The sequence below is a fragment of the Panthera tigris genome, chromosome A2 (genome assembly GCF_018350195.1).
Source record: "Panthera tigris isolate Pti1 chromosome A2, P.tigris_Pti1_mat1.1, whole genome shotgun sequence".
In the NCBI taxonomy this organism is placed as follows: Eukaryota; Metazoa; Chordata; class Mammalia; order Carnivora; family Felidae; genus Panthera; species Panthera tigris.
This window is the reverse complement of record NC_056661.1, coordinates 139,456,029-139,483,893: the sequence shown is the minus strand read 5'-3', so window position 1 is coordinate 139,483,893 and position 27,865 is coordinate 139,456,029. Positions and strand designations below refer to the sequence as shown.

Genomic DNA, 27,865 nt, shown 5'->3' with positions numbered 1-27,865 from the left:
TAAAGAGCTTGATTCTGTGTCAATCGCCCTCTAAGACAGGTGCTTCTCCTAGTACTAGAATTGGAGTTCAAATTGGGACTAAGCCTACTATACAAACTAGAGGAATGAAGAGAAGAAGGCTCTGGGAATCTATATTCGTTTTCTATAGCTGTTATAACAACCACAAGCTTAGTAACTTAAAGCAACACATGATTTATTGCTCTGGAGGCCAGAAATCCTGGATCAGTTTCACTCACATGAAGCTGACATACAGGCAGGGCTGTTCTCCCTCTGGAGGTTCTGGGGACAATCTGCTCCCTTGTCTTTTCCACTTCTAGAGTTGTATACCTTGCATTCATTGGCTTGTGGCCCCTTCCTCCATCTAAAGCAAGCAGAAGAACATCTTCAAATCTCTCTCTGCTTCTGTCTTATCATCTTCTCTATAGTCAAATCTCCCTTCCTTCCTCTGTAAAGGCATTTGTGATTACATTTAGAACACACTTAGATAATCCAGGATAATCTCCCGATTTCAAAAATTTTAACTTAATAAAATTTGCAGTCATCTTTGCCATATAAGGTAACATTCATTGGTTCTGGGGATTAGGACATGGATATATTCTGGGGCCATTATTCAACCTATTACAAAGCCCGTATAACATTCATGTTAATTTTCTAAGTTAAGAATTTGGGGTGTGGAATTGAAACTCAAGGATCTTTATACTTTCTTAAACATAGCAAAAATAGACTGGTGGTATCTGATGTATTTCTAAGAATTAATGTAACAAAACCTTTGCTATGTTCAAATTCCCAATTGTAATTTAGGATGACCATTCATTGGAAGAGTCATATATATTCTATCAAAACAGCAGCCAATAAGATTACACATATTTTTGTATTCCTTAAAATAGAGAAATAAAATTGGAGTCAATTTATAGAATAAACCAATGAAGGGGGATAGAAGTAAAAAAGATACAAAATAACATAAAAATATAGTGGTGTACACTTTTTCCAGCACAAAGCTGAAGCTTAACTCTACTTTTCCATGAATTTACTAATATGAGTTCCTGATTATAGAAACAGAAAGAGAAGGATTCTTTGGAACTCTGAGTATATGCTTTTCTGCATTGGAGACAGGAGTGGGTATTACAATAATCAAATTTTCCCTGAATTAGATATGTCCTGTGCTTACACACATTGTGATTTTTTTTAGAGAATCAATGTTTAGAATACGATTTTACTCATAGAATATGTTTTTACTTTAAAATATCTATAGAGTTGCATGCTTATTATATATTTGTGTTTCTGATGAGAAATCCTGTGAGAGTTATAGCTTTATTTATAATGTGGAATTCTTGCATCTTAACTTTTCCCATTGCGGAGTTTTCTGTACTAACATTATAGTAAGGGGTGGACATCATCAATATTCTATTAAGTAATTAAACTATATGTGTTCATAGAATCATCTTTGATGTTTTTGATCCCCTTAAAATGAGTACATATAGTTATTTCTTTGTCATACACTTCTTATAGTTTCATGTCATTTTTTAGGAATAATCCTTAAAAATAATGAGACCCTACTACAACATGGAGTTAAGCCACAGGATATTGTACAAGTGGAAATCTTTTCTACAGATCCAGATCTATTTCCAATCAAAAGAGTAGATGGATTAAGTGATGCCTCTCACATCATAACTGTCAGAGTACAAACTGGTTAGTTATTTGATGTCTTGTAGATAAAGTATTTTAGAGTCCCTTTGTAGGTGAACTTTCATTCAGTCTTGGTTTTTACCTCCTTAGGCATTGCTCAGTACCAGGACGTAGCTGTTGAGATTATAAAATCTGACTTTCACAAACCATTTCTTGGTGGATTCAGACATAGAATAACAGGAATAGAATATCACAATGCTGGAACACAAACTGTACCTAAAAAGATTACCAAAAAAGACTATGCATTTTGTAGGGATACCCAGGTAAGATTTTTATTTTCCTATGGAGATTTTTGAAACTGCAGAATCAACAAATGTTCTGTATACCTGTCTAAAGTCTTCCCCATTTGCAACGATGTGGGTATGCTAAGTGAAATAAGTCTGTCAGAGAAAAGACAAATGCTATATGGTTTCACTCATATGTGGAATTTAGTAAACAAAGAAGCAAAGAGGGGGAAAAAAGAGAGAGAGACGCAAACCAAAAAACAGACTCTTAACTATAGATAACAAACTGATGGTGATCAGAGGGAGGTGGGTGGGGGGATAGGTTGAATGGGCCATGGGGATTAGGAGTACACTTGTGAGGAACACTGGGTGATGTATGGAAGTGTTGAATCACTATATGGTACATCTGGAACTAATATTACATTGTATGTTAACTAGAATTTAAATAAAAACTTAAAAAAATTAAAATCTTTCAAGGAATTATATGGCAATTAAAATAATAACAGAAAATTTACTAAACAGATAGAAAAATGTGCTCTTTACTCACTTATATGTGTATATAGTGGATATTTAAATATTTATGTTTTTATTTTAGACAGTTTTTCAGAGAAAAAAGCTCCAGCAAACTACAAATACAACATCCACACAGATGACTAAAATTGGGGTGTATGTATCAAATATGACTGATAAACTGGTAACACCAGGAAAATATTTTTCAGCAGCAGAATACCATGCTCAAAGATTACAGGCGGTAAGATAACTTTTATCATGAGTGAATTTTAAAACTGAAGTATATAAGCCAGTTGTTCTGTGTGTGTCTGCCTGCGTTTCTGTATTCCACACTAGTTTACGAAGAACACCTACGTGAGTGTTGTTAAAGAAAAAATTATTCATAACACATATTAAAGATGGTAAGGCAAACTTTTTCAAGAGGGGCTACTCCTTGGAGTTTTGTAGTAGGGAAGAGAGATTGGGCTCAACCCCAAATACAAAAACTGGGAAAACTGGAAATTTATAGCCAAGGAGTAGGGTAGGGGTCAATGGAAGGGAAATTACTATGAAAACATGAAAGGAAATGGGAGATCCTGGCTAACCCATTCTAAGGGGATTTTTGCTGAAGGCAGGCCAGAGTGATTAGGCATCATCTGTTGGATATGAAGGAAGATGAGGAACCTGATCAAATATTGAGGATAATCACATATGAGGGTGGGGATTCTGGTTAAACTTACTTACCAGGATTTTGCTAAAATTGAACAATGCAGAGATGAACACAGAAGCCCAAAAGTTGAGGCCTAGTTGAAAAAATTCCTGATTAGAGTTTGGTCAAGGAGAGAATGTTTATCAGTCAGAATCATGTTTTACTGGTATTAAAAGCAGTTTTTATCTCCACATCCTCCCCCAATTCCCCCCCCCCCCCCCGCTGGCCCCCGTAAAAGGAACAAGAATTCTAAATGCTCCTAATCCCTTCCTTTCCCTTAGGGATTCCCAGGGGTTTTGTGTGTTATGTTTGGCTATTATTAGTTTTGTCCATCTCTGTCCCTTAACCTTAACTCCTTTATCCCTTGGCCTTAATCCTTGGGACAGTAGAATCACCTAGGGAGCTTTCCAGAGTAATTGAAACCAAAAGCATACTAAAGTCTGTTTTCTCTGATATTGATATAATTGCCGCTCCAACTTTTTTATGTTACGTTTGCATTGTCTTTTTCTGTCCTTTTACTTTCAATCTATTTGAGTCTGAATCTAGTGTGTATCTCTTGTAGACAGCATATAATTGGATCTTGTCTTTTTATCTAGTCTGATCATCTCCACCTTGTGATTGGAGTGTTTAAAACATTTATATTTAGTTTAATTATTGATAAGGTTGGATTATATCAGCCATTTGCTATTTGTTTTCTGTATGTCATTTGTCTCTCTTATTCTTTCTTCTTCCTTACTGTCTTCTTTTATGTTAAATAGGTATTTTCTAATGTACCATTTTAATTCTTTTTTTTTTATTTAAAACCTTTACTGTTAGTATAATATATACTTTAAAAAATATGCAATTCAATCATTTTTACTATATAAGCAGAGTTATACAACTGTTACCATAATCAATTTTAGAACATTTTCATCATCCTGGAAAAAAAATCCTGGACCCAATAGCTGTCAATCCCTATTTTCTGTCTTAGGAAACCACTGATCTACTTTCTGCCTGTATTGATTTGCCTATTCTGGATATTTCATATACAGGGAATCATACAATATGCAGCATTGAATAAATGTTTTTAATGTTTATTTTTGAGAGAGAGGGAGACAGACAAAGTGTGAACAGGGGAGGAGCAGAGAGAGGGAGATACAGAATCTGAAGCAGACTCTGAACTGTCAGCACAGAGCCTGATGCGGGGCTTGAACTCACAAACTGTGAGATCATGACCTGAGCCGAAGTCAGATGCTCAACTGACTGAGCCACCCAGGCACCCCACAATATGCAGTATTTTGTGATTGGCTATTTTTAAACGTAGCATAATGTTTTCATGGCTTATCCATGTTGTAACAGGTATCAATATTTCATTCCTTTATACTGTAGAATAATATTCCATTATAGGTACTCAACTGGATATACCTACTGTATCTATGCCAGTGTATATACTGTATTTTCTTTGTCTGTTTACTGGTTGATGGACATTTGGGCTGTTTCCACTTATTGACCATTAGGAATAAAGCTTCCATAAACATTTAGGTACTAATTTTTATGTGGACATATGTTTTCATTTCTCCCGGGGTATATGTCTAGGAGTATAACTTGTATCATATGGTGAATATAGATGTTTAACCATTTTAAGGAACTGTCAGACTGTTTTCCAAAGCAACTCACCATTTTATGTCCCACCAGAAGTATACAAGGATTCTAATATCTTCACATCCTCATCAACACTTGTTATTGTCTGTTTTTTTCATTATAGCTGCTCTAATAAAGTGTGAAGGGACAGCTCATTTGGTTTTGATCTATACACCATGATGACTAATGATACTGAATATCTTTTTATGTGCTTGTTAGCAACTTGTCTGTATTCTTAAGAGAAATGTATATTCAGATCCTTTGCCATTTTTAATTGGGTTCTCTTCTTTATTATTGCTTTGTTGTTTTTTAAAATTATTTTTTTTTGAGTTATTTTCTAAGTGGTTGCTCTAGTGTAATTTAGGGATTACAATACACATCTCAGTTTATAACAATATACTTGACAGTAATACTAACTAAAATCCAATAAAATACTGAAACTTTGCTCTAATAAAACTTCAATTTCAGGGGCGCCTGAGTGGCTCAGTCGGTTAAGCGTCCGACTTCAGCTCAGGTCATGATCTCATGGTCCTTGAGTTCGAGCCCCATGTCGGGCTCTAAGCTGACAGCTCAGAGCCTGGAGCCTGCTTCGGATTCTGTGTGTCCCTCTCTCTCTGATCCTCCCCCGTTCATGCTCTGTCTCTTTCTGTCTCAAAAATAAATAAACATTAAAAAAACCCCTGCAATTTCATCCCTTCTCCTTTGTGCTATCACTGTTCTACAAATTTATATATTCTTTGTATATGTTAAGCTCTACAGATCCTTTTATAATTAACTGTTTTATGCAGTTGTCTTTTAAATAAGTTAATCATAGGAGATCCTGGGTGGCTCATTTAAGCATCTTACTTAAGCTCAGGTCATGATCTTGCGGTTTATGGGTTCAAGCCCTGCATCGGGTTCTGTGCTGACAGCTCAGAGCCTGGAACCTGCTTCGGATTCTGTGTCTCCCTCTCTCTCTGCCCCTCCCCTGCTTGCACTCTCTTTCTCTCTCTCTTTCTCAAAAATAAATATTTTTTTAAAAAATTTAAAAAAATAAGTTAATTGTAGAAAAGAAGATATATATAGTCCTTGATATTTACCTATATAATTATCTTTTCTGGTGCTATTTATTTCTTCATTTGGGCTAAAATTAATATCTAGTGTCATTTCCTTTCAGTCTAAAGAGCTCCCTTTAGTATATCTTGTGTATGCTTGTTTGCTTGATGGTATCCTGAATATCTCTGTTCATTTACCTTATTTTTTTCCCATCCCCTCAGGGCAGATAATTTCTAATTATGTATCATCACATTTATCATTTTTATTATTATAAAAATTATTATATTATTCAGATCTGTTTTTGAGCCTGTCCAATAGGTTTTAATTTAATTAAAATCCCAAAATTTTCATTTGGTTCTCTTTTTTAAATAATTTCTTTTTACTGATAATAATTTTTACTAATAAATAATATTTAACTGATAATAATTTCTTTTTACTAATTTTCTTTTTATTGATATTCTCTATTTTATGAATCATTGCCACCTTACTTTCTTTTAACTTTTAAACTTTATTCCCTTTAGTTCTTTGAACATGTTTATCATACCTGCTTTGAAATCTTTGTAAGTCCAACATCATAGACCCCTCAGAGGCAGTTTCTATTGATTGGTATATTTTTTCATTCTAAATTGGTCATACTGTCTTCTTTTTGCTCTCATAATTTTGTTGTTGTTGTTGTTGAAAACTAGACATTTTAAGTAACATTATAGCAACTCTGTATCCTGTCCCTGTTTACTCCAGGGATTGATGTTATATCTGTCTTATATTTGTTTAGTGATTTGTCTGGATTAATTAATTAGAGCAGTGGTTCTCAACTGGGAGTGACTTTGCTCCCCAGGCAACATCTACATTGTCTGGAGATATTTTTGATTATGACTTGAGGGTGAGGGTGCTAGTGTCATTTAATGGTAGAGGACAAGTATCGTGCCAAACATCCTATAACGCGTAGGAAACTCCAACCCCACTGCAGCAGCTGGTTATCTGGTCCAAAATATCAACAGTGCCATTGCTGAAACCTGCTTTTAGAGTTTGTCTCTATCACAGTATATCGCCATTGATTTCTCTGCTCAAAAGAAATGTTGTTGTTTTTCTTCTTGTAAGTCTGGCTTCCTAAGGGTTGCCCCTGGTTTAACATAGCTTAATGGTTAGGTAATGATTGATCAAAGGCTGTGCTCAAATTCCTTGAGCTAGTAAAGCTTCCACTCTCACTAATGGATCCATGTGTTTGGAGGATGCATTGGAAGTTCAGACAAGTTTAGTTTATGATCATCCTGGCTTTTACTTTCTGCTGGGTTTTCTTCTTGCATTTCTTCTGCACAAGGCTTCAGGCATCCTGGGATATGTGAATAGGTAGGGCTTTCTCCAGTCTCTCCTGAGCATGTATTCATCCTTGTACATGTGTTCAGCCTTCAGACTCCCAAGGCTATTTGGGAAGTTATCAGGGCTCGCTGTGGCCTATCTCCTTTTCCTGGTATCTCTGATTAATTTCTCACTAGTCTGCCTGTCTGTTGCTTGCTCCAGACTACAATCTCAGCTATCTGAGTTGCTGGCCTCTTTTTTTTTTTTTTTGCCACAGAGATTACTATTGTTTGTGACATTGCTTAGGGAGTATAGAGTTTTTCTTTGCTTCATTTTAAATCAATTCAGCACCCTGAAAGTGGACACAGGTGAATCCAGGGTGAGGAGAAGGAAGATGCGAGAGCAGCCCCAACTTGAAATGCCATAGACTATCAGTGCTCCTACTTGAGGTTTAGTAATCTTTCTTCAATAAACATTTATTTGATGTATGCCTTTGGTCAATTTCCAGAATCCTGAAATGGTTATTATTATTTTTTTTAAAAACAATTTTGTACAGTTTTATCATGCCTTTTTGGAGAGAGCATTTGATGAGACTTTTACTTTTCTAATCTGGTAGTCCTGCCCCCAGGCCCAAAGAGAATTTTCAGTGACTTATTTCGACATGACAGAATTTTCACAATTGAAATAAAGTATATTTTAATATACATAAAATATAAAATATATTTAAAAATAAGAATCTCGGGGTGCCAGGGGGCTCAGTTGGTTAAGTGTCCAATTCTTGATCTCAGCTCAGATCTTGATCTCAGGGTCTTGAGTTCAAGCCCCGCAATGAGCTCCATGCTGGGCATGAAGCCTACTAAGAAAAAAAAAAAAAATAGAATGAAATGAAATGAAATGAAATGAAATGAAATGAAATGAAATGAAATAAAATAAGAATCTCTTAGAAATTTATCAGGAATGTGTATGCATGCACACACACACATTCCTTAAATTGTAATCTATAATCATTTATATATACGGTCCAGTCACTATTATCTTCTTGTGTATTTTCCTGAAGGAGCTTGGCAGATGTCTGAACCTGTATAGAATTGGGCCTATAGGTGATCTGTAGGTAAGGTGGATGCTCTTAACTTGAGAAGATGTTCCCTGTCCATTTGTTGTTTGGTCTTTGGAAAGTCTGCTAGGCATTGCGGCTGGTGCAGGCTTTAAGGGTCTGGGGAAGGCAGGCTGGATTGGCTGCTCCACAGGAGTGTAGCTTGGAGAATGAGAAGGCCCGAGAACACAAAGGCTTCCTCCCATGCCCCAGCTTGTTTGTTACCTGATCACTCATATAACAACTACCATACTTTTCATCGCCTACAAGTTCATTCTGTCAATGGCCCTATGGTTGGCCTGAATGTGTCCTGGGGAACCTACCTCCATGAGGAAGCTAAGAAATTACAACCCATGCAATAGGCTCATTAACTTGAAGGAGGGAAGCCAACCAGGGCAATTTGCCTGGCTTTTATTAAGGGAGATGCGGAAATAGAAATTTGATAGAAAGTAATACTCTGTCATGTTATCATATTGGCGTATTTCCTTCAGTCATTTTCTACATGTATAAAACACATTTGAGACCACACTGTGTGTCAATGTGTCTTTATTTTATTTTATTTTATTTTATTTTATTTTATTTTATTTTTTAATTTTTTTTTAATGTTTATTTATTTTTGAGACAGAGAGAGGCAGAGCATGAACAGGGGAGGGTCTGAGAGAGAGGGAGACACAGAATCTGAAACAGGCTCCGGGCCCCGAGCTGTCAGCACACAGCCCGATGCAGGGCTCGAACCCACGGACCGCGAGATCATGACATGGGCCGAAGTCGGACGCTCAACCGACTGAGCCACCCAGGCGCCCCTGTCAATGTGTCTTTAATTCATTACTGAATAACTTCTGGATTGGGTTGATAAATTTAAAAAATACCTATTTAGTCTCTTCCTACCCCAAATTGCTCAACTGAATTGCACACTTTTAACACTAGCTTTTGAAAGTGGAAAAGTCTACTTACTAGGTTTTGTGAAGAAAGATGTAGTACTGACTAGCAATCCTCCTTCCTTGCTGGGTATTTCTGGCAGATTCAAACTCAGTGTTAAGGTCCTCTTGGATTATGACTCAGCTTTGCTGGGTCTCTAGCTCCGGGCATCATTGGAACAGAAGCAGTCCATGGTGGTGACAAGGACTCAAGGCTAGTGCAACACAAGTACAAGTGTGTGAAAAGCTAAAGAATTTGTGCAGAATGTAAGTCAATGCAGTGCTTCTTTCATTGAAAAAATGTTGCTGTGAGAAAAAAAGTCAACTAAATTAAATAGTGTGTTTGATTTACTCTGTAATGCAGGGTTCTTGAGGCCATTTGTAGCCTGGTAACAAGGTAAGAAGCCATGTGGGCCAGCAATAGAATCATAGGCCACATTTTGAGTACCACTGTGAGAATTTTTAAAACATTTTTTTAATATTTTATTTATTTTTGAGAGAGAGAGAGAGAGAGAGAGAGAGAGAGAGAGTGGAGGAGGGACAGAGAGGGAGACACAGAATCCGAAGCAGGTTCCAGGCTCTGAGCTGTCAGCACAGAGCCTGATGTGGGGCTCAAACCCATGAACCATGAGATCATGACCTGAGCTGAAGTCAGACATTTAACTGACTGAGCCACCCAGGTGCCCCATTCATTATGAGAATTTTAAATAGGTTCCTCCCCACTCAATGTCCACCCAGTGCTGAAGGCTGTTAAATCAAAAGATGCTCTTTGCTTTTTTACTTCTTTCTTTTTGAGACCCAGAAGAGAGCATCTAATTATTAGGGCCAAAGTTTGACTAATATTAAAACTACTAAAATTCTGGGGCACCTGGGTGGCTCAGTCAGTTAAGGGCCTGACTCTTGATTTCAGCTCAGGTCATGATCTCACAGTTGTGAGATTGAGCCCCACATCAAACTGTGCTAGGCATGGAGCCTGTTTAACATCCTCTCTCTCTCTCTCTCTCCCTCTGCCCCTTCCCTGCTCACTCTTGCACATTATGTCTCTCTCTCTCTCTCTCTCTCTCTCTCAAAAAAATACTAAAATTCTTTGAATTAGAGTCTTACCAACTCCAATACACCATACATTTAGTGCTATTTATTTTTTCAAAATTAAAAAGTTTTTATTGAGGTATCATTGACACGTAACATTATATTGGTTTCAGGTATACAACATAACAATTTGAAATACATGTGAAATGATCATCACAGTAAATTTAGTTACCATCTGTCACCATACATGGTTAACTTTTAGAATTTACTCTCTTGGCAACTTTCAAGTATGCTTCACAATATTATTGACTGTAATCACCATGCTGTACATTATATACCCATGACTTACTTATTTCATAACTGGAAATTTTCACCTCTTGACCCCCTTCACTCATTTCACCCATGCCCTTACCTTCCTGCCCTTTGACAACCACTATTCTGTTCTCTTCATCTATGATTTTTGTTTTGTTCATTTGTTTTGTTTTTTAGATCCCACATGTAAATGAAATCATATGACATTTCTCTTTGACTTATTTCACTTAGCATAATTCCTTTCAGGTCCATCCATGTTGTCACAAATAGCAAGATTTCATTCTTTCTTGTGACTGAATAGTAGTCCAGTGTGTGTGTGTGTCACATTTTCCATATCCATTCACCCATCAATAGCCACTTAAATTGTTTCCATGTCTTGGCTATTATAAATAATGCTTCAGTGAACATAAGAGTTAATATATCTTTTTTAATTAGTGTTTCCTCTTCTTTGGATAAATACCCAGAAGTAGAATTGTTGGATCAAATGGTAGTTTAATTTTTAATTTTTTGAGAAACCTCTATATTGTTTTCCATAGTGACTGTACCAATTTACATTCTTACCAACAGGGCACAAGGGTTCCTTTTTCTCCACATCCATGCCAACACTTTTTATTTCTTATCTTTTTGATGATAGCCATTCTAACAGGTAGAAGGTGATATCTCATTGTGGTTTTGACTTGCATTTTCCAGATGATGAGTGATGTTGAGCATCTTTTCATATGTCTGTTGGCCATCTGGATGTCTTTGGGAAGATGTCTATTCAGATCCTCTGCCCATTTTTTAATTGGATTGTTTATTATGATTATTTTTTTGCATTTGAGTTTTAGGAGTTTTTATATGTTTTAGATATTAACCCCTTTTCAGATATATGATTTTCAAATAGTTCCTCCCATTCAGTAAGTTGTCTTTTCATTTTGTTGATGGTTTCCTTTGATGTGCAAACGCTTTTTAGTTTGATATAGTCCCATTTGTTAATTTTTGTTTTGTTACCTTTGCTTTTGGAGTCGGATTTAAAAAATTATTGCCAAGACTTGTGTCAAGTAGCTTACCACCTATGTTTTTTCTAGGAATTTTTTTGGTTTCAGGTCTTACATTCAAGTCTTTAATACAATTTGAAGTAATTTTTTCTGTATAGTGTGAGATAATGGTCTAGTTTCATTCTTTTGCGTGTTACTGTCCAGTTTTCCCAGTAGCATTTATTGAAGAGACCATCCTTCCCCATTGTATATTCTTGCCTCCTCTGTTGTAAATTAGTTGACCATGTATGTATGAGTTTGTTTCTGGGTTCTCTATTCTGTTCCATTGATCTATAGTTCTGTTTTTATGCCAATATATAGTGTTTTGATTACTATAGATTTGCATTTTAGTTTCAAATCAGGAAGTATGGTATCTCCGGCTTTGTTCCTTTGGTAACAAAGTTAAGAGAGATGTGGAATGTTCCTTTGCTGAAGTTCAGCATGTTTGTTGTAAGTTAAGGCTGCTTCTCTCTGTCAAACTGACATAGATCCTCCTGCCAAGAGTGGGATGCTTCATTTTTGGTTATCTAATTTCAAACAGCAAAGTTTCTGATAGATTAGTATTTTAGAGTACTAAGTTTCTCAGTGTGCACAGAATAAATAGTATTCACTCAAAGGAGGGGATTGTTAGGACATTTTATAGCTGTAGTATGTCCTTGGAAGAAATATTGTTTCCTGTTAATTTCATAGCTGACAATTAATGCCTGTTATTCCAGCCTGATAGATTTTTATGTTCTCAGTCCAAACTAATTTTTATTTTTTGACTGTACAGGGCTTGGATGGTAGCTCTGTGATATCATCAAGAACCTAAACTCCTTTTACCTTTCCATTCCATTAATCTTATGAGCTTATAACTTACATGATAATGCAATGGTTAGTCAACCTTCAGCATAATGTCTGCAATCTATGCAGGAAGAAGGGAGGGGTCAAGGGAGCATGAGCCGTATATGCTACCTTCAAGAGTTTTCCCTGCAAGCCCCACCCAGTGCCTTCCAGTTACATCTCATTGGCCCAAACTGTGTCATGTGATTGTGCTCACTGCGAGTGTGTGACAAATATATTTTTAAAGTTTCATATTGTTGTTCCTCAATAAGATTGAGGTTTTCTTATTAAGGAAGTAGGAGAGAATGGATATTAGGTGGGGAGATGGAAGTCTCTACAACACTTTCCAAACTCCAGTAAAATGGTATTAAAGGACTAAAAAAATGTAAACATACAGGAACGAAGAATACATGAAAAGAGAGAAGAGTGTCAGTCAATTATTTTAAAGTTGTAAAGCAGATGGAGAAACGTTAACTTGACTTACTTAAGCTGAGGAAGTGAAACTCTAAATGCCTGCCAAGGGGGATGGCATCAAGAACCAAACTGCTTTGCCCCATACAACCTTGGAAGGTGAACAGGAGTTTCCTAGGGAGGTGAAAGTGGGATGTGAGTTGTACACAGAGGGATGGGTTAAAAGCCAGTATAGGAGGAAATTTCCACGTAGGAAGTTCTTTTTGTCTTCACTGACTCCTTTCTACTTGTATCATATTTACTTTATTCTTGAGCTTCTTGATTTCATGCTTGTATTTATTTTAAATCTTTTTTGTTTTAAGCAATATTATATATGACTATTGATATTTTTGTACTCATTCTTGCCATCTCATTTTGGTTTTTATTTATTATTCACATTTTGTTTGTTTTTTCTTTTACCAGCCTTTTCTTCTTTTGGTTAGTTTGACTAAACATTTTCTTTCTTTCTTTTTTTTTTTTTTTTTTTTTTTGTTCTTTCATAGTTGAAAGCAGGTCCTTTGTTTCTGTTTTTCTAATGGTTCCTTATAAAAATTAAAAACTTTTTTGTTTCCTAAATTTTTTATACCAAAGGCATACTTAATCAGGCTCTATCTTTTCCATGAATAAGTCAAGGTCCTTAGCAGGGTTTTCTGTTTTTCATTTCCTTGTCCTCCTCCCTCATTCCTCCTAGCCAGTCAGATTGGATCTGGAATTATAATTATAGACATATATGTATGTCTATAATTATAATTATATACATAACTTACTTTATAATTTACTATATATTTATAACTTCACTTTGTTGTTTGATATATTTATATTGATATATATGACTTTTTCCAAATAAGATGTATTTAGCTTGATAACTCTTTTGGAAATGTTTTCTCAGTTCTTTAATCTTTCCATTTTAACTTATTTTTCTTGCTAGAACACATTCTCTAGTAATTTTTTCAGAGATGATGCCTGGGAGATAAACCTCTTAGTCCTGTTGAATCAACTTCATTCTTGAAGTTTAATTTGAGTCCACATAGATAGATTTAAACTTGTTTTCAAAATTATTTTTCTTTATAACACTGAAGCTCTATTTGATTAAAAGTCTGATGTCAGTTTTGCATTTCTTTGTTTCCTCTTTCTGGAAGCTTTTAGGGTTTTTACTTTATCTCTAGTAATCTTATTGTGATATGCTTGAGATTTGGCCATGAGCCCTTTCTATCTGAGAGCTTATGTCTTTAGTTTGGAGACATGTTCTTTTAGTATATTTGGAGTAATTTCTCTGGTCAACTTGCTTCATTCTGTCTGGAGCTTGCTGGTCTGACCACCACTCTTTGGGAACCACTGTTCCAGTATTTCTGTTCACACAAAAGTAAACTTTTCTTTGTTGAATGAGGAGCCTTATATTCTGTGGGTTGTTCCCAAATGTTTGGTCATTCCTGGGTGTGTAGACAGGGTATTTGAGATCCCTTATGTCCCGTGTGCTATGCGTATTTGTTTACCGCAGTGGTTTTAGGGGATGGCCAAGGCTTGATTCTGGAAGAGAGCTAGTTTTATGAAGAAGGGGCTTCTATTCATCGTGGGTGTCACCCACGGGTGTGGTTTCCCTAGATTGTTTTAGAGAAGCCTGTCCTTTTGGCATTTTTCAAGCAGTCACTTTGCCATTTGCCCTAACACACCTCTTCTGCTCACTGGATACACTGGTTTAGGGCTTGAAACAGTCTTACAGACCCTTCTGTATTTTCTAGCTTGCTTCTCCATCTTCCCTGTACATGATTAGGCATAGATTCCTCTTCAATTTATTCTACCTGTCTCCCTTCTTGAGGGGATTCTTCAAAGTTTCTGTTCCTTTGGAAGTCTCCGTTAGTATGATCCAGTGTCCTTACCGATTTCTGCTTATATGATTTTCCCTGATTACCAAAGATTAGATTACAGTAAAGGGATGTATCAGCATATTCTCTGTCCTCAATCTTGATCTAGCCTCTCCACATTTTATTTTTATTTATGAGTTTAGTAAATAAAAAAAATCTCTCAGTTATATGGCAAGTTTTTTGGGAATTTAGTACTATACTATAACTTCAGACATATTTATATTTCTCACAATTTAATAAATACTTGTTTTCTTAAATGGAGACTTTTATCTAACCTGCCTTTGGTAGTTACTACATATAACCTACCTGCTTTATGTTTAGGTAATGAAATTTTGTTTTAAATATGAGCCTAAGCTGATGGTAGTTAAGATAAACTAGAGTTAATTAATATTAGTGACAATAATAGTTTTTCTAATGGTTGTGACAATAATAGTGACAATAATAGTATTTATTGAGGACTTGTGATGCACCAGGGTTAAGATAAGGATGTTATATGGAGAATAAACCAAAATCAAACAACTAGTGAGTCGCAGAGGAAATATTTAGACTAAGTTTTACCCCAGAGCCTATGCTTTTAAGCATTGTACTAACTACCTCCCAGGAAGGTGTATTTGCTAGATTTTGGAGTCAAATTGCTGATGTGCATTATCCACAGCTTATGTGTCCCAATGTGTGTGAGAATGTCTGGCATAGAGGGAAACCTAGACTCTCAGTTTGTTTAGTAGTTTTTGCATTGGAATAGAAATAATCACTATTGCCTTTTGTTATTATCTGATATAGTTGATGGTAGACACTTTTTATTTCCTTTTAATTTAACTATAGGTAATAGTGTTACAGACTTACTATAGACGATGGCATGCTAAAGTCATGGTAGAGAATTTAAGAAGACAGAAAATGTTAAGGTTGAAGTGGGAAGCAGAGGAAGAACAGAGGAAGATAAGAGAAAAAGAAGAATGGATGAAACTGGACTATCACCGGAGGCATAATCCTCAGACAAAAGAAGATTTTGAGCTTCTTTATAATGCACTGGAACGTAAGTTTGAAATAGGCTTTGCATAAAATATTAATTTTATAATTTTTCACTATTAGGAAAAGCAGGTGTATTAAAGACAAAAGGAAGGCCTTATTTCAGGATGAGGTCTTGGGAATCTTGGCCTAGAGAATTTAGAGAGATGAATAATGTTTTACACCTGGGACAGGAATTAAGGTGGGAATAAATTGGGGATGCTTTTATATCAACAGTGGTTAAATAAAATGTGCATACTACTCTGTAAATTTTGTGGTTTAGTATATTACCTCATTCGATCATCCCCGTGAGATAAAAAGAGAACGCATTGTCTAATCTGATTCTCTGATGGTCTTGGGAATTTGCCAATGCAGAACTGAACTGTCTTGAATCCCTCAATTCAGCATCCTGTCTCTGATTTCTGTTCTGTAGAGGAGGGCTTGGCAATACCTTTTAATTCCCACCCATTAATGATCAATATAGATGTATATTCTTTACACAATTGATGTTTATGCCTTATTTCTTCCACAGAATGTGTGTTAGTCATTGACACAATTAAAAGCTTCAGTTACTTGACAGGCCAAGCACTCCGTACTCAGGGCAATAGATATGCTGTTCTTGAAGTTGTTTCTCATTGCTCCCTTCCAATCTCAACTTAAATGTTGCCTACTCAGAGGCTTCTGTGACTGACAGTCCAACCTGGATATCCTGTTGTCATCTAATGGTTATCGTTGCACCCCAAACTTTTCATTTATATCACCACCACAATTTGTAATAATATATCTTTTTGTTTAGCATTAATTTTCACCAGTGGATTGCAAACTCCATGAGAGAATAACTTATTTATGTTTTTTGATGCTCTCACTTTTTCTGTGCTTAGCTCATATGCCCAACAAATGTTGGCGGGTTGGATGAGTGAGTGAATGAAAGGGAACCCCAAGGATGTAATGCAGTTATCTCTGGCTTCCACTTTTCCGGTAGTACCAGCTAAAGTGCCAGGAAGTGGAACAGAGTGTTACTAATTACTTTAGATGCCAGAAAGTAGAGAAGTTGGGTTCTTGTGACAATGCAGAGGAATTTTCAAAATTAAAAATAGCCTCGGGGCACCTGGATGACTTAGTCAGTTAAACGTCTGACTCTTGGTTTTGGCTCTGGTCATGATCTCATGGTTCATGGGATCGAGCCCTGCAAGGGGCTTCGCGCTGGCAGCACAGAGCCTGCTTGGGATTTGACATTCTCTCTCTCCCTCTCTGTCTCCATCCCTCTCTTGCTGTGCTCTCTCTCTCTCTCAAAATAAATAAATAAAAGCTTAAAAATAAAATTAAGAGTAGCCTCAATAGTTTTTTTATTTGAGCAGGGTCTTTTCATCCAAAGAAATAACAGTCTTTGACTTCTCTATGATTATTTATGACATTAACTTTAAGCAAATTTTATTAATATAACTTTTTATATACTGTTTGTGGATGTTATTATATGCTCTGTTACTCAAGTCACCCTTCCTCTCTAACAGCAGTTTTAGGTGTCAGATATTGGGTCTATTAAATAGCTATATGGTAATATGCTATTCACCAAAAGATAATACAGTGAAACACTAGGTCTGATAAGCAATGCTAATAAATTTATCTCTTTGGTAAAATGCAAAATTGAGTGGCTTTAGGAACGTGGCAGTGTTTGAGGTAACAGCCTGTTCCCTCGCTTTTACATCTGCCTCGTCTTTCTCCTAATCATTGACCTCTGCAAATACTTTGTTTTACTTTAAACCTCACTTCTATTTTCATCCTCTCAGATGAAAACAAAGTTTACTTTTAAATGTTAAGAATTAAACAGAGAGCACTGTTGGCAAGATCTAGGAAAGATCTTATTGACAAGTATAAAACTAGAGTTCTGTTATAGCAGAACTCTATTCAAATAATATTCCAAATTCCTATCTGAACAAGCCCAAGGATATTATTATTTCATTGGTTGACAGGCAGTTGTGTAAAACAACAGAAAATATGCTGAGTGAGGTTCTACCTTTTCTACTTATTGGTGGTATTAACTTGGGCAAGTCACTTATTTTCTTTAGCCTCAGGTTCTTCATCTACAAAAGGACTTACTGATATCTGGCACGTCTATTTCACAGGGCTTTATGATATGTGAATAAATAAATGTTACATTTATGAAAGTACTTTAAAAGTGCAAAGAATTATGCATATATAGTTATAACTATAATTATTATTAGTTATTAATAGTTATTACAACTATAATAATTTTATATTTGTAAATAATTTTATACAGATTTTCTATCTTAAAATAGAGCAGATATACTTTATATGTCTACACATGATTTATATGGAATAAAATGAAATTTCTTATATAAAAGAGACATCTCTTTAGTTTTCTTCCAGCCCTAAAGTTCTAATTTAAAACTCTCAGAATAATAATTTTTAAGTTTTGTTGTAGTCTTTGAAACTGCTGCCCTCTTGTGGCTCATAGTAACAATTACACAGTTTAAATTAAAACTCCTGAAAGGAAGTTCAGCTTTTCCTCTGGGTAATCTGTCCCTCAGTAATAAAAGCAAAATAGATCATTAAAGAAAATTAATTTAACTACATAAGTTAATATAATGTATCAAAGTTAAGACCATTTCCAGGCAACACTATTTTATCTTTATGTTTGTTTGTTTTTTCTTACAGCAATATGTTGAGGATGACTCCTTTTATTGATCTGAATTGTCACTCTTATTTCAGACTCAGCATAGGGGTTATCATCTTTAGGAAACTTCTCTTGACAGCACAGATTGGGCTCAGAGCCTCTTTTCCTTGCCCACAATTCCCTGTAAACACCACTGTCTTAACTGTGTACATTTGTACTGAGGGTGCCTGATAGGACCCTTGCTCATTATTGAATTGAATCTGCTAACCCTTTGCTTTGTTTTGACTTGTGCTAATGGCCTTTTCTGACTCTTCTCGGATTATTACTTCTGATCTCAAGGTACCTTGACTTCTAGCTTCTGGAGTCCACTGACATCATCTGGCTCTGGGTATTCAGTCTGAATCTTCCTTGGTTCTCTCCATGTAGGCTTGCAGTCTGTGAATGAGAATTTTAAAAAACAGATGCATATAAACTGCTACTGGTGGACAAAATCTTGTATGTTCTTCTATTTCTTGTTTGGAAATTGCAAGTTTAGAGCTCAGGAATTTTAGAATGTGTACAGACTTTAGGTGCTAAGTCCTATCCTTTCATTTTTTTAATTAAAAAAAATATTGTTTTAACATTTATTTATTTTTGAGAGACAGAGAGAAACAGAGCACAAGTGGGGGAGGGGCAGAGAGAGAAGGAGACACAGAATCCGAAGCTGGCTCCAGGCTCCAAGCTGTCAGCACAGAGCCCGATGCGGGACTCGATTCCACAAACCATGAGATCATGACCTGAGCTGAATTAGGATGCTTAACCGACTGAGCCACCCAGGTGCCCCTTTTCATTTTATAATTGAACTTCAGACACTGGAAATTAGATGATTTGTCTGAGAAGATAAGTTAAGGAGATAAAATAAACATATTCTTTCAAATGAACCAATTCCTTTAATATCTTTTTCTTTAAAAATATTAGAGACTCCTGGGTAGCTCAGTTGGTTAAGCAGCCGATGATTTTGGCTCAGGTCATGATCTCAGGGTCCTGAGATCGAACCCCATGTTGAGCTCTGTGCTGACTGCATGGAGCCTGCTTGAGATTCTCTCTTTCCTTTCTCTCTGCCTTTCTCTCTCTCTCAAAATAAATAAATAAACATTAAAAAAATATTGGTGGCTATTGATATCTGCTATGGGTTGAATTGTGTTTCCCCCCAAATTTACATGTTGAAGTCCTAAGCCCTAGCCCTTCAGAATGTGACTGAATTTGGAGATAGGACCTTCAAAAAAGCAATTCAGAAAAAATAAGGTTTTATGGATGAGCCCTAACCAGTATGATTAATATTCTTATAAGGAGAGATTAGGACACAAACAAACACATAGAGAAGATCATATAAAGACACTGAAGGATGATGGCCATTTAGAAGCCCAGGAGAGAGGTCTTCAGAAGAAACTAACCCTACCATCACCTTGATCTTGAACTTATCAATTCCAGAACTGTGAGGAAATAAACTTCTGTTGTTTAAGCCACCCAGTCTATGGTGCTTTGTTACGGCAACACTGGAAAATGAATTCAGCATTCCAATTTATTTGTTTGTTTGTTTTAATTATCATCATCCCTATGGAACATACCTTTTATGATATGGGGCAGAATCTCTCGTTTTCTTCAATGTCTTCTCTGTATAGTTCTGGAAACTGTCAATTCAGATAAAAAATAGGTTTTGTCCATCCACTCCTGATTCCTATGTGTGTCTATTCCTTATGAGTAGTTGGGACATGGTGTTTTTCTGATGCCCTGTTCCATTCCTTACTATAGGTTTACAGGGCCATCTAATGGAGAATTTTATTGGAATTAAAGACCATTATTTTCATTTCTTTTTTTATTAAATTTTTTTTTCTAATGTTTATATAGTTTTGAGACAGAGAGAGACAGAGCATGAAAGGGGGAGGGTCAGAGAGAGAGGGAGACACAGAATCTGAAACAGGCTCCAGGCTCTGAGCTGTCAGCACAGAGCCCCACGCGGGGCTCGAACTCACAAACCGCTAGATCATGACCCCAGCTGAAGTTGGACACTCAACCGACTGAGCCACCCAGGAGCCCCTAAAGACCATTATTTTCATTTCTAATTAGCTTCACTGGATTGTTTCCTTTTAAAAAATCATACTATAATTTAAGCAAAATGTAAAGTCTGAATATATACATTCATATAAGTGATTTTGAGTGCATCTATCTCCAGACTCCCTGGTATTAATCTAGGAGAGTAGTATATTGCTCTTTGAGGTTGGCAGCATAGCTTAAATAATATCCTAGTGGCCTAAATTTATTACCAGTCCCAAAGGTTTCTGATGTAAAACTGGAAGTAAAATAGGCTTACTTATATCATTCAATTTTTATTTGCTTTCTGGGAACATCCATATAATCCCATAAGACAAATATTCTCAGTTATTATTTCCACAAGCAAGCAATTTTTCTTTTAATTCATACACTGCCTTTGGTTATATGGATTTTGTCAAAATTTTTAAAGTTCTTTTGGTTGGTAAAACTGCTCTTAAAGGATAAAGTCATCAATCATGGATTTCCTGGATTTTCACAACATAATTTAGCCTTAAATTTACAACTCTTTTGCTGAAGACAATTTTGCTTTTAAATTTAAAAATCTTCTTTTTGAACAGACCAAGCTGTCCAGTGTCTGAATAATGTATTCCTGGTAAAGGGCAGAGTGGATTCTTATAGAGAGTACCACTGGCCTGTCCTTGGCCTGATCAGGATGATTTCAAATTGGAAGTCGAGAGGAAGAAGAAATAGTATGATAAAAACTGTAAAACTAGATGTTATAACAGACAGTGGTTATAACAGACGAGGGCCAGAAACAACACTTTAGGTATTTATCTTCCAATGCAGAGACTGGTGTTAAAGTAAATCTGAAATTTTAATAGAAGGAGGAAAATATACTTTGTAATTATATAAATTATATATAAATGTGATGTATTTTGAAATATCCCTGCAATATGATGAGAAAATAATCATGCCTGTAATATAACAACCGAAGACTACATTTACTTAATTAAATCATACCTGGTAGAAGATAAGAGGAATCTTGTGTCAAGAAGAGATCTATCTAAAGGAAGTCTTTATGCCTCACGGTGAAAAATGTCAGGCTTTTGGGTAAAAATAAGTAGAAAGAGAAGTGAAAATTCTGTCCTCATGGAAGAATTTTATAGTGTCTCCAACTAGGAAGAGGCAAGGAGATATTTAGGGCCTTCAAGAAAGCATTGTGTCTTTCTCACTTTTGTATGCACCATTGAAATTTATAGAGTTCCTTTCACATAATTGCTTGATACTTATTTTTGAGTGTTTTGAATTGACAAAGAAATGATAAGGTTTTGGCAGGTATAGTAACCAGATCAGGCAAACGAGTTTTTTAAAGTTCAGAGAAAAAATAGGTTTGATTCTATGGCCAGGGAATGTAGTTCATGAGACTCTGAAACTTTGTCATTCTGACAGTGTAATAATAAATTATCTCCATGAAAAGGGAAAGAATTAGATAGCTGGTTAGTAAGTGTGGCTTTCAGTAGTAGACCAACTAATCAATTCATAGAGAGAGACTGTCCAATGAAAAGATTACATGTTTTTGAAAAGTGGGAGAGCAGTGCTTAAGAGTCTGTAACATGGAACCAGACTGCCAGAGTTTGAGTCTTGGTGCCACCTGGACAAGTCTCTGTTTTCCTTAGTTTCCTTTTCCGTAAAAGAGGGGATAATAGTAGCACCTCCTTCATTGGTTTGTCAGGAGATTAAATGAGCTCATATGCATGAGGAGCTTGAGACAGAGCCTGACACATAGTAACCAGCACTCCATGGTAACCACCACTAACATGGTGTTAGTGTTATTTTTATTGTATTGTTTAGTTAGAAACGAGGGGCCTAGGAATCAAAAAGCAAACAGGAGATGAAGTAAATAGTACAGTAAGAAAAAAAACAACAGGATTTTGTTCTCAGAGCAGCCTTAAGAATAGAAAGGAAGCTAAGGCAAAGTCTACACCTTAAAACCACGGTTCCTGTGTCTATTGAGAGAGAAGAGAATGAGACGTTGTAAGAGAGGTTGTTGTAGTTAATCCAGCATATTCTCGTGTGTTCTGGGGTGACGGTGACTTGAACAAAACCAAAGCTGTGTAAACCTGCACGGGTGGAGGACAGGCTTGCCACCTGCGGGAAGGTGTCCATGAATGTCCTGCTCATGAAAGTGCACGTGCAGGAGATCCTCTGTAAATTCCAGACTGAGGTTACTACATGTACAATAACAAGGATGACTCAAAATGTGACATGAAAACATTTTCAGGGACAGTTCTGAATATCCGAAAACTTAGAATGAACTGAAGCTTACGATAAATGTCAAAGACTAGAGTGACTTTTTGGAATGTTTGTTCAGAATAAAGAACAATAGGTTGTTGCTTCAATTTTTGTTTGCTTCCACGTTCTATGAAGAACACAGATCAACCATGGTTGAATGAGTTCAGGTTCCCAGTCCTTGTGTGTTTATCCAGGTATCAAAGCCACTCCTAGTTACTTAAATAATAATGGGGAATGAGAGAAGTACCCAGCAGACATGATTTTCCAGAGGAGGTGTATGAGTAACTGTCACAAACATTACAGCTTTTTGTAAATCTTCCCCTGCCCTGACACACTTTTCAGAGGTACCTGATTTGAATCTCAGGCTTATTCTGCAAAGTTGCCCCAAATTGTGTTACTTCAATTTTTTAGCATCCTATCCATTTTGATATGTAGTGGGGCTTTTTTTTTCTTAATAGTTGACAGTCTTACTTTTAACTTCTTTGTTTAAATTTCATTTTTGTTGGTATTTATTACATTTCCAAGCAGTTGGGACTATTCTTTTTAAACTTTTGTTTTTAATTCTAGTTTAATTGTACAGTATCAAAATGCAGTTTTGGCATTTCTGATTTGGGGAATTTGTTTTCTTTTATTCCTGCTGCTAGAATTTGTATAAATTAAATGCTTCATAGAGCTTTGAAAATAGGTATATTTTCAGCCTTTGTTGGTCAGAGCTTGAATCATTTAAATTTGTTAATCATATTGTTTAAACTTTTTAATGCTTTTAATACTTCTTTACTTGAAATAGATCGACTCATTTGTATTTTAATTATGTTTATATAAAGTATGCTCACTCCAGGAGTATTTATAACGGATAGAAGTTTTGCTTTACAAGTTAGATGGGATGTGATTTTGTGTATAGCATTCACGAGGGTCATAAAATTCACGAGGGTCATCATAAAATTGTCTCCTATCCCAAGAACCGAATTTTGAATGCCTTCCCCTCTATTTTCAATATACTGTTAATATTGCTGCTTCTGTTTTCTTTTTTGTTTACATTTATCAACATTTTATGTTTAACCTTTACTTTTGGTGTCACTTTGTTTTAAGTGTGTCTCTTGAAAACATGTCATTGGATTAAAAAAATTGTTCTAACTTATTTTCAGTAAAAAGTAACCATTTTATATTTTTAAATATAACTATGATGCTTGATTTTGCTTCTCTCACCTTGCTTTATACTTTCTCTTTTGAATTTTTTGCCTTTTTTCATAAACAGTTGTGATTATTGTTGTTTTCTGCATTGACTTGAAGTGTAGGCATTCTTTCATTCCTTCCTAAGGATTTTCAAAGACTTCCTTAAAACATAGTAAGCTATCAAATAGATTAATCACTTGCTCTTTTCTCAAGCTCTAAGGCATTGAATTAAGGTTTACTACCTTCTTCTATGTCCGCTTTCTGAGATGAGACAGCAGCAGTTTGGGGGACGTTTGTGCCTGTTTGAGTGTCTTTCAGCAGTATCTGTGCTATAACTTAAACCCCCTGATTTCCAGTATATAGGTTGTACCTCTCTGACTTAAAGTACTGACTTGGGTCTCCTCCTCTTCTCTCCCATTTCATATTTCTTGGTTCATGTAACTGGGAATTTAGGAGAGGAGAGTTAGCCGCTTGTGCATAAAACTCCATCTTGTCAGAAATTTGGTATGCTATATTTCAAAGAGGTACCGTGATAACAGAGCAGCTTGACCTTGATGAGACGTGAAATTATATCAAATAATGTGCAATTTAGGAAAGGGAAGTGTTTATGTCTGGAAAAGGGAAAACCTAAATGGAATGTCACAGCTACCTTCAGATATCCAAAGGGATGCCATTTGGAACAAGGAATAGACTGACTCTGTTTCTTCCCCAGCTGGTCCCAGGCCAGGGTGAGTGAATTAAACCTGTACAAACTGCTGCCAGGAGGACACTGTCTTCCGTGTGGGTGGGGTATTGAACCATTTGATTTCTAAGGTTCTTGCCAACACTATGCTTCTTTTAATGTAAATAGGTTTCTGAAATGTGGGATATAAAACGATTTTCCCCCCAAATTTAGTGTGTGTAAGAATTGAATGAGACCCTTGTTAAAAATGCATGTATGTGAGCCCGGAAATTTTGACTTAGTTAAGTTTAGGGTAGGACCTAGTAATCCATTTTTCTCATGTAAGTTAATTTTGACAATATGCTGTTGCTCTTAGGTAAAATGAGTTTATTAAAATACTATTCTTTGGCATTTTATAATTTGCTCTTAGGATATATTTCATGCAACCCATTCTTTATGGATAGTAACCAACCATAAATATTATCTTAACTGAATTCATAGGTTTGAGTAAAAAGTAAATACAATTACTTTACAACATTTGCTGCTATAATTTAAGGTTTTGTAAGGATATGGTACCTAAGTGCTACCTAAGTAACCTAAAATGGTACCTAAGTGCTAGTATTGAAGAAAATAATTGAAGTCAACAATTCTGCATAAAACTCTCAATGTGGGTCCTAGTGGAAGCAGACAACAAGATGTCACAGTAAAAGATAAAGGGGAAAGAGCAAGAAAAGTCTTCATCAAGATGCAGTTTGACCCTTGTGGAAGTTGAGAGAGGGAAGGAAAGAGGACGAGGAATGGAGAGCCTCAAACAGATAACAGCTCTGAGGAAGTCTGAGCCAGCCCAGTGGTCAGCGCTGATCCAAGTAGCCACAGAAGAGATCACTGCTGGGCAGACACGGCCAGGCCCTAATTCCCCCTGGTTCTCGGTCATCGACTGGGAGCTTTGTGGGGAGAACACAGCTTCTGCTTCAGTATGGCGGCACATGTCAAGTGCTGCAGCTGACACTGTAACCTGCCTGGATTCCTCACAACACGTATTCTCTCTTTTTCCATTTCCTTCCTTTCTCTTTCTTTCTTTCTTTCTTTCTTTCTTTCTTTCTTTCAAGAAGAGTAGATGAGACTTGTCAGGAGGAAAAGTTGAATCATTTGCACATTATGCTTTTTCCCTTCCAGGTGGAAATTGTAAATGTGCATGCATGTTTATTTATACAGATAGATGCATCAGAAAATTGCTCTTCACTTTTTTGTGGTCAACATAAAAAATAATCGTTATTTTTAAAGCTAAGAAATTTGAGTCATCTGATGGAGGAATTTTGCTGGAAAGGTGAAAAGCAATTTAGTCATAGGTATTTATACATATATCAAAATATTAAAGAAGATAGATAGATAGATAGATAGATAGATAGATAGATAGAGGAAATAACATGTTACTGTCTTTGGATCTTCTTTTGGTGGGGGGAGATATACAAAATGTCTTCCTAAGGGAAGTTATTCTTTTTCAAAATCGTTTTGTTTTATTTTTTTCATCATAAGTGTACTCCTTTTTTTAAGTAAGCTCTACAACCAACGTGGGACTCAAACTCATGACCCCCAAGCTCAGGAGTCACAGACTCTACCCACTGAGCCAGCCAGGAGCCCCAGCAAGTGTACTCCTTAATCCCTATCACCTGTTTAACCTATCCCCCCACCCCTCTGGTAACCATCAGTTTGTTCTTTATAGTTAAGAGTCTGTATCTTGGCTTGCCTCTCTCTGTCTCTCTGTCTCTCTCTCTCTCTCTGTGTCTCTCTCTTTTTTTTTCTTCTTTGCTTGTTTGTTTTGTTTCTTAAATTCCACATATGAGTGAGGTCATATGGTATTTGTCTTTCTCTGACTGACTTATTTTGCTTAGGTAGCAAAACCAGGTATTCTCTTGAAAGATCTGAGTATCAGTACATGTTCATGGCTGCTACAAAACCAAACCATATATTTTTCAGTACGAGGGAGAGTATGTGCTTACTTGGAGGTGTAATTTGGCATTATCTGGGCTGATTTCCTTTGGCTTCTCTTTATTTGACTTTAATTTTATTGCTTTAAGTTTCTCAGCTTCCATTTCATCCTCCTTTTTCATATGTCAGGTGTACAATGTGAATGATAATGTTCATGTATAATTTTATTTAAATTGATACAAAAATAAATACTGTTTGTCAGGATGTGATGGTAAAAAATTTTCTGAAAGATGTGGGATTTTAAAAACTCAAGAGTCTTTCATGTTATTCCTTTAGTCTGGCGGCAAGAAGAACTTGCACGCATTAACCAATCTTTCACTGGGGCTGAAAGGAAAGCTGCTTTGTGTGAACTTCTGGAAAAAGAGACCCAGATAATTGCTTCCATTGGGAGGCATAGATACATTGCATATACGGCAAACCAGGAAGCACTGATACAAGCTTTTTTGGATAAGGTTAGTAAAGTAACAATTATTTAAATAAGAATGAATCCTGAGTTTAAAAATGTAGAATAATGAACTAAAGAAGAGACTGACATTGTACGAATTTTCATGTTTAAATTTTCTGTTTTTTTTCTTTTTTCTGATACAGCTTTAGATTTTTAACTGTGGCCTAGAATAACAATTGACAATTAACATGAAATTAATATGTTCTTAACTAAAATGTTTAGGCCATGAAGGAAAAAGTAAAGCTACCTTCCTTGTGACTCTGTTCATTTAGATTTAGGCTGGCTACAGAAGTTAGATCAATTACACACCCTGATGAAATGTGGAGTGACTGAAGTCACAGAATGTCTGGGTTTGGGATGCCTCATAGTAAGCAACCTGGGGAAAAGAGCTATAGATGAGTGTTTTTGCTTTTGCTCCCCCGGTCATTAACTGACTGGAAGTTTCTGACCAAAAATGTATATGATTGTTGAAAACCATGAAAACATACAATTAAGGGAAAAACTAATTATCTTTTTGTGTTGAAACTGCCTGTTCTGTTTGATATTGATTGCACAGCCTGTTTCCATAGTGACCAGTCTCCTTTTGTAAATCTGATCTTTCCAAACAATTAAAAGCCAATCCAGCCCCAAGAAGAAAGGGGATAGCGTTCTTCTAGATCTTTGCCTATAGTGATTCTCGTTGTATGATTCTTGTTACTTGAGAACATTCGTTTTTAAATACCATATTTTTTGATACTCTAAATGCCCTCCTCTCATTTTACTAATACACTCTCCTTTGATCTCAATTTTTCTTGTGGCTTTAACTACTACCTACATCCTGGAACTCCCTGCAGGTCCAGACCAGACCTCTCTTAGGAGCTTTGGAATCATGTATCCAAATGTATTACAACTTGCCTATTGTAATTGCTTTTGGGTGTCCCAACAGTACACCTTAAGTTGACATGTCAACACTGAAATTATACCATCTCACCGTTCCCTGGTCCCGCATTTCCAAACAGATGCTGTTCTGTAGCACTCACATCATTATTCTTCATGAATGTTTCATCATCTGCTCAGTTGCTGAAGACACCTGGG

At 36.1% G+C, this 27,865-nt stretch overlaps 1 protein-coding gene and 1 long non-coding RNA gene across 3 annotated transcripts in view; one reads left to right on the top strand and one right to left on the bottom strand.

The window, feature by feature from the left end:
• Positions 1-27,865, top strand: part of IQUB (IQ motif and ubiquitin domain containing) — a 56,640-nt gene that overhangs the window by 9,349 nt on the left and 19,426 nt on the right. For both annotated transcript variants that reach the window (XM_007089185.3, XM_042970977.1), the window contains exons 4-8: positions 1,528-1,689; positions 1,777-1,949; positions 2,506-2,661; positions 15,383-15,593; positions 26,623-26,798. In XM_007089185.3, the coding sequence (XP_007089247.1) occupies positions 1,528-1,689; positions 1,777-1,949; positions 2,506-2,661; positions 15,383-15,593; positions 26,623-26,798 (878 nt within the window). The remainder of the gene's footprint in view (positions 1-1,527; positions 1,690-1,776; positions 1,950-2,505; positions 2,662-15,382; positions 15,594-26,622; positions 26,799-27,865) is intronic.
• LOC122234518 lies at positions 243-19,870 on the bottom strand. Its single transcript, XR_006212284.1, has 4 exons — positions 19,808-19,870; positions 18,544-18,635; positions 3,144-3,202; positions 243-361 (listed from the first exon to the last, which is right to left on the bottom strand). It is a non-coding gene; the product is annotated as an uncharacterized LOC122234518 (long non-coding RNA).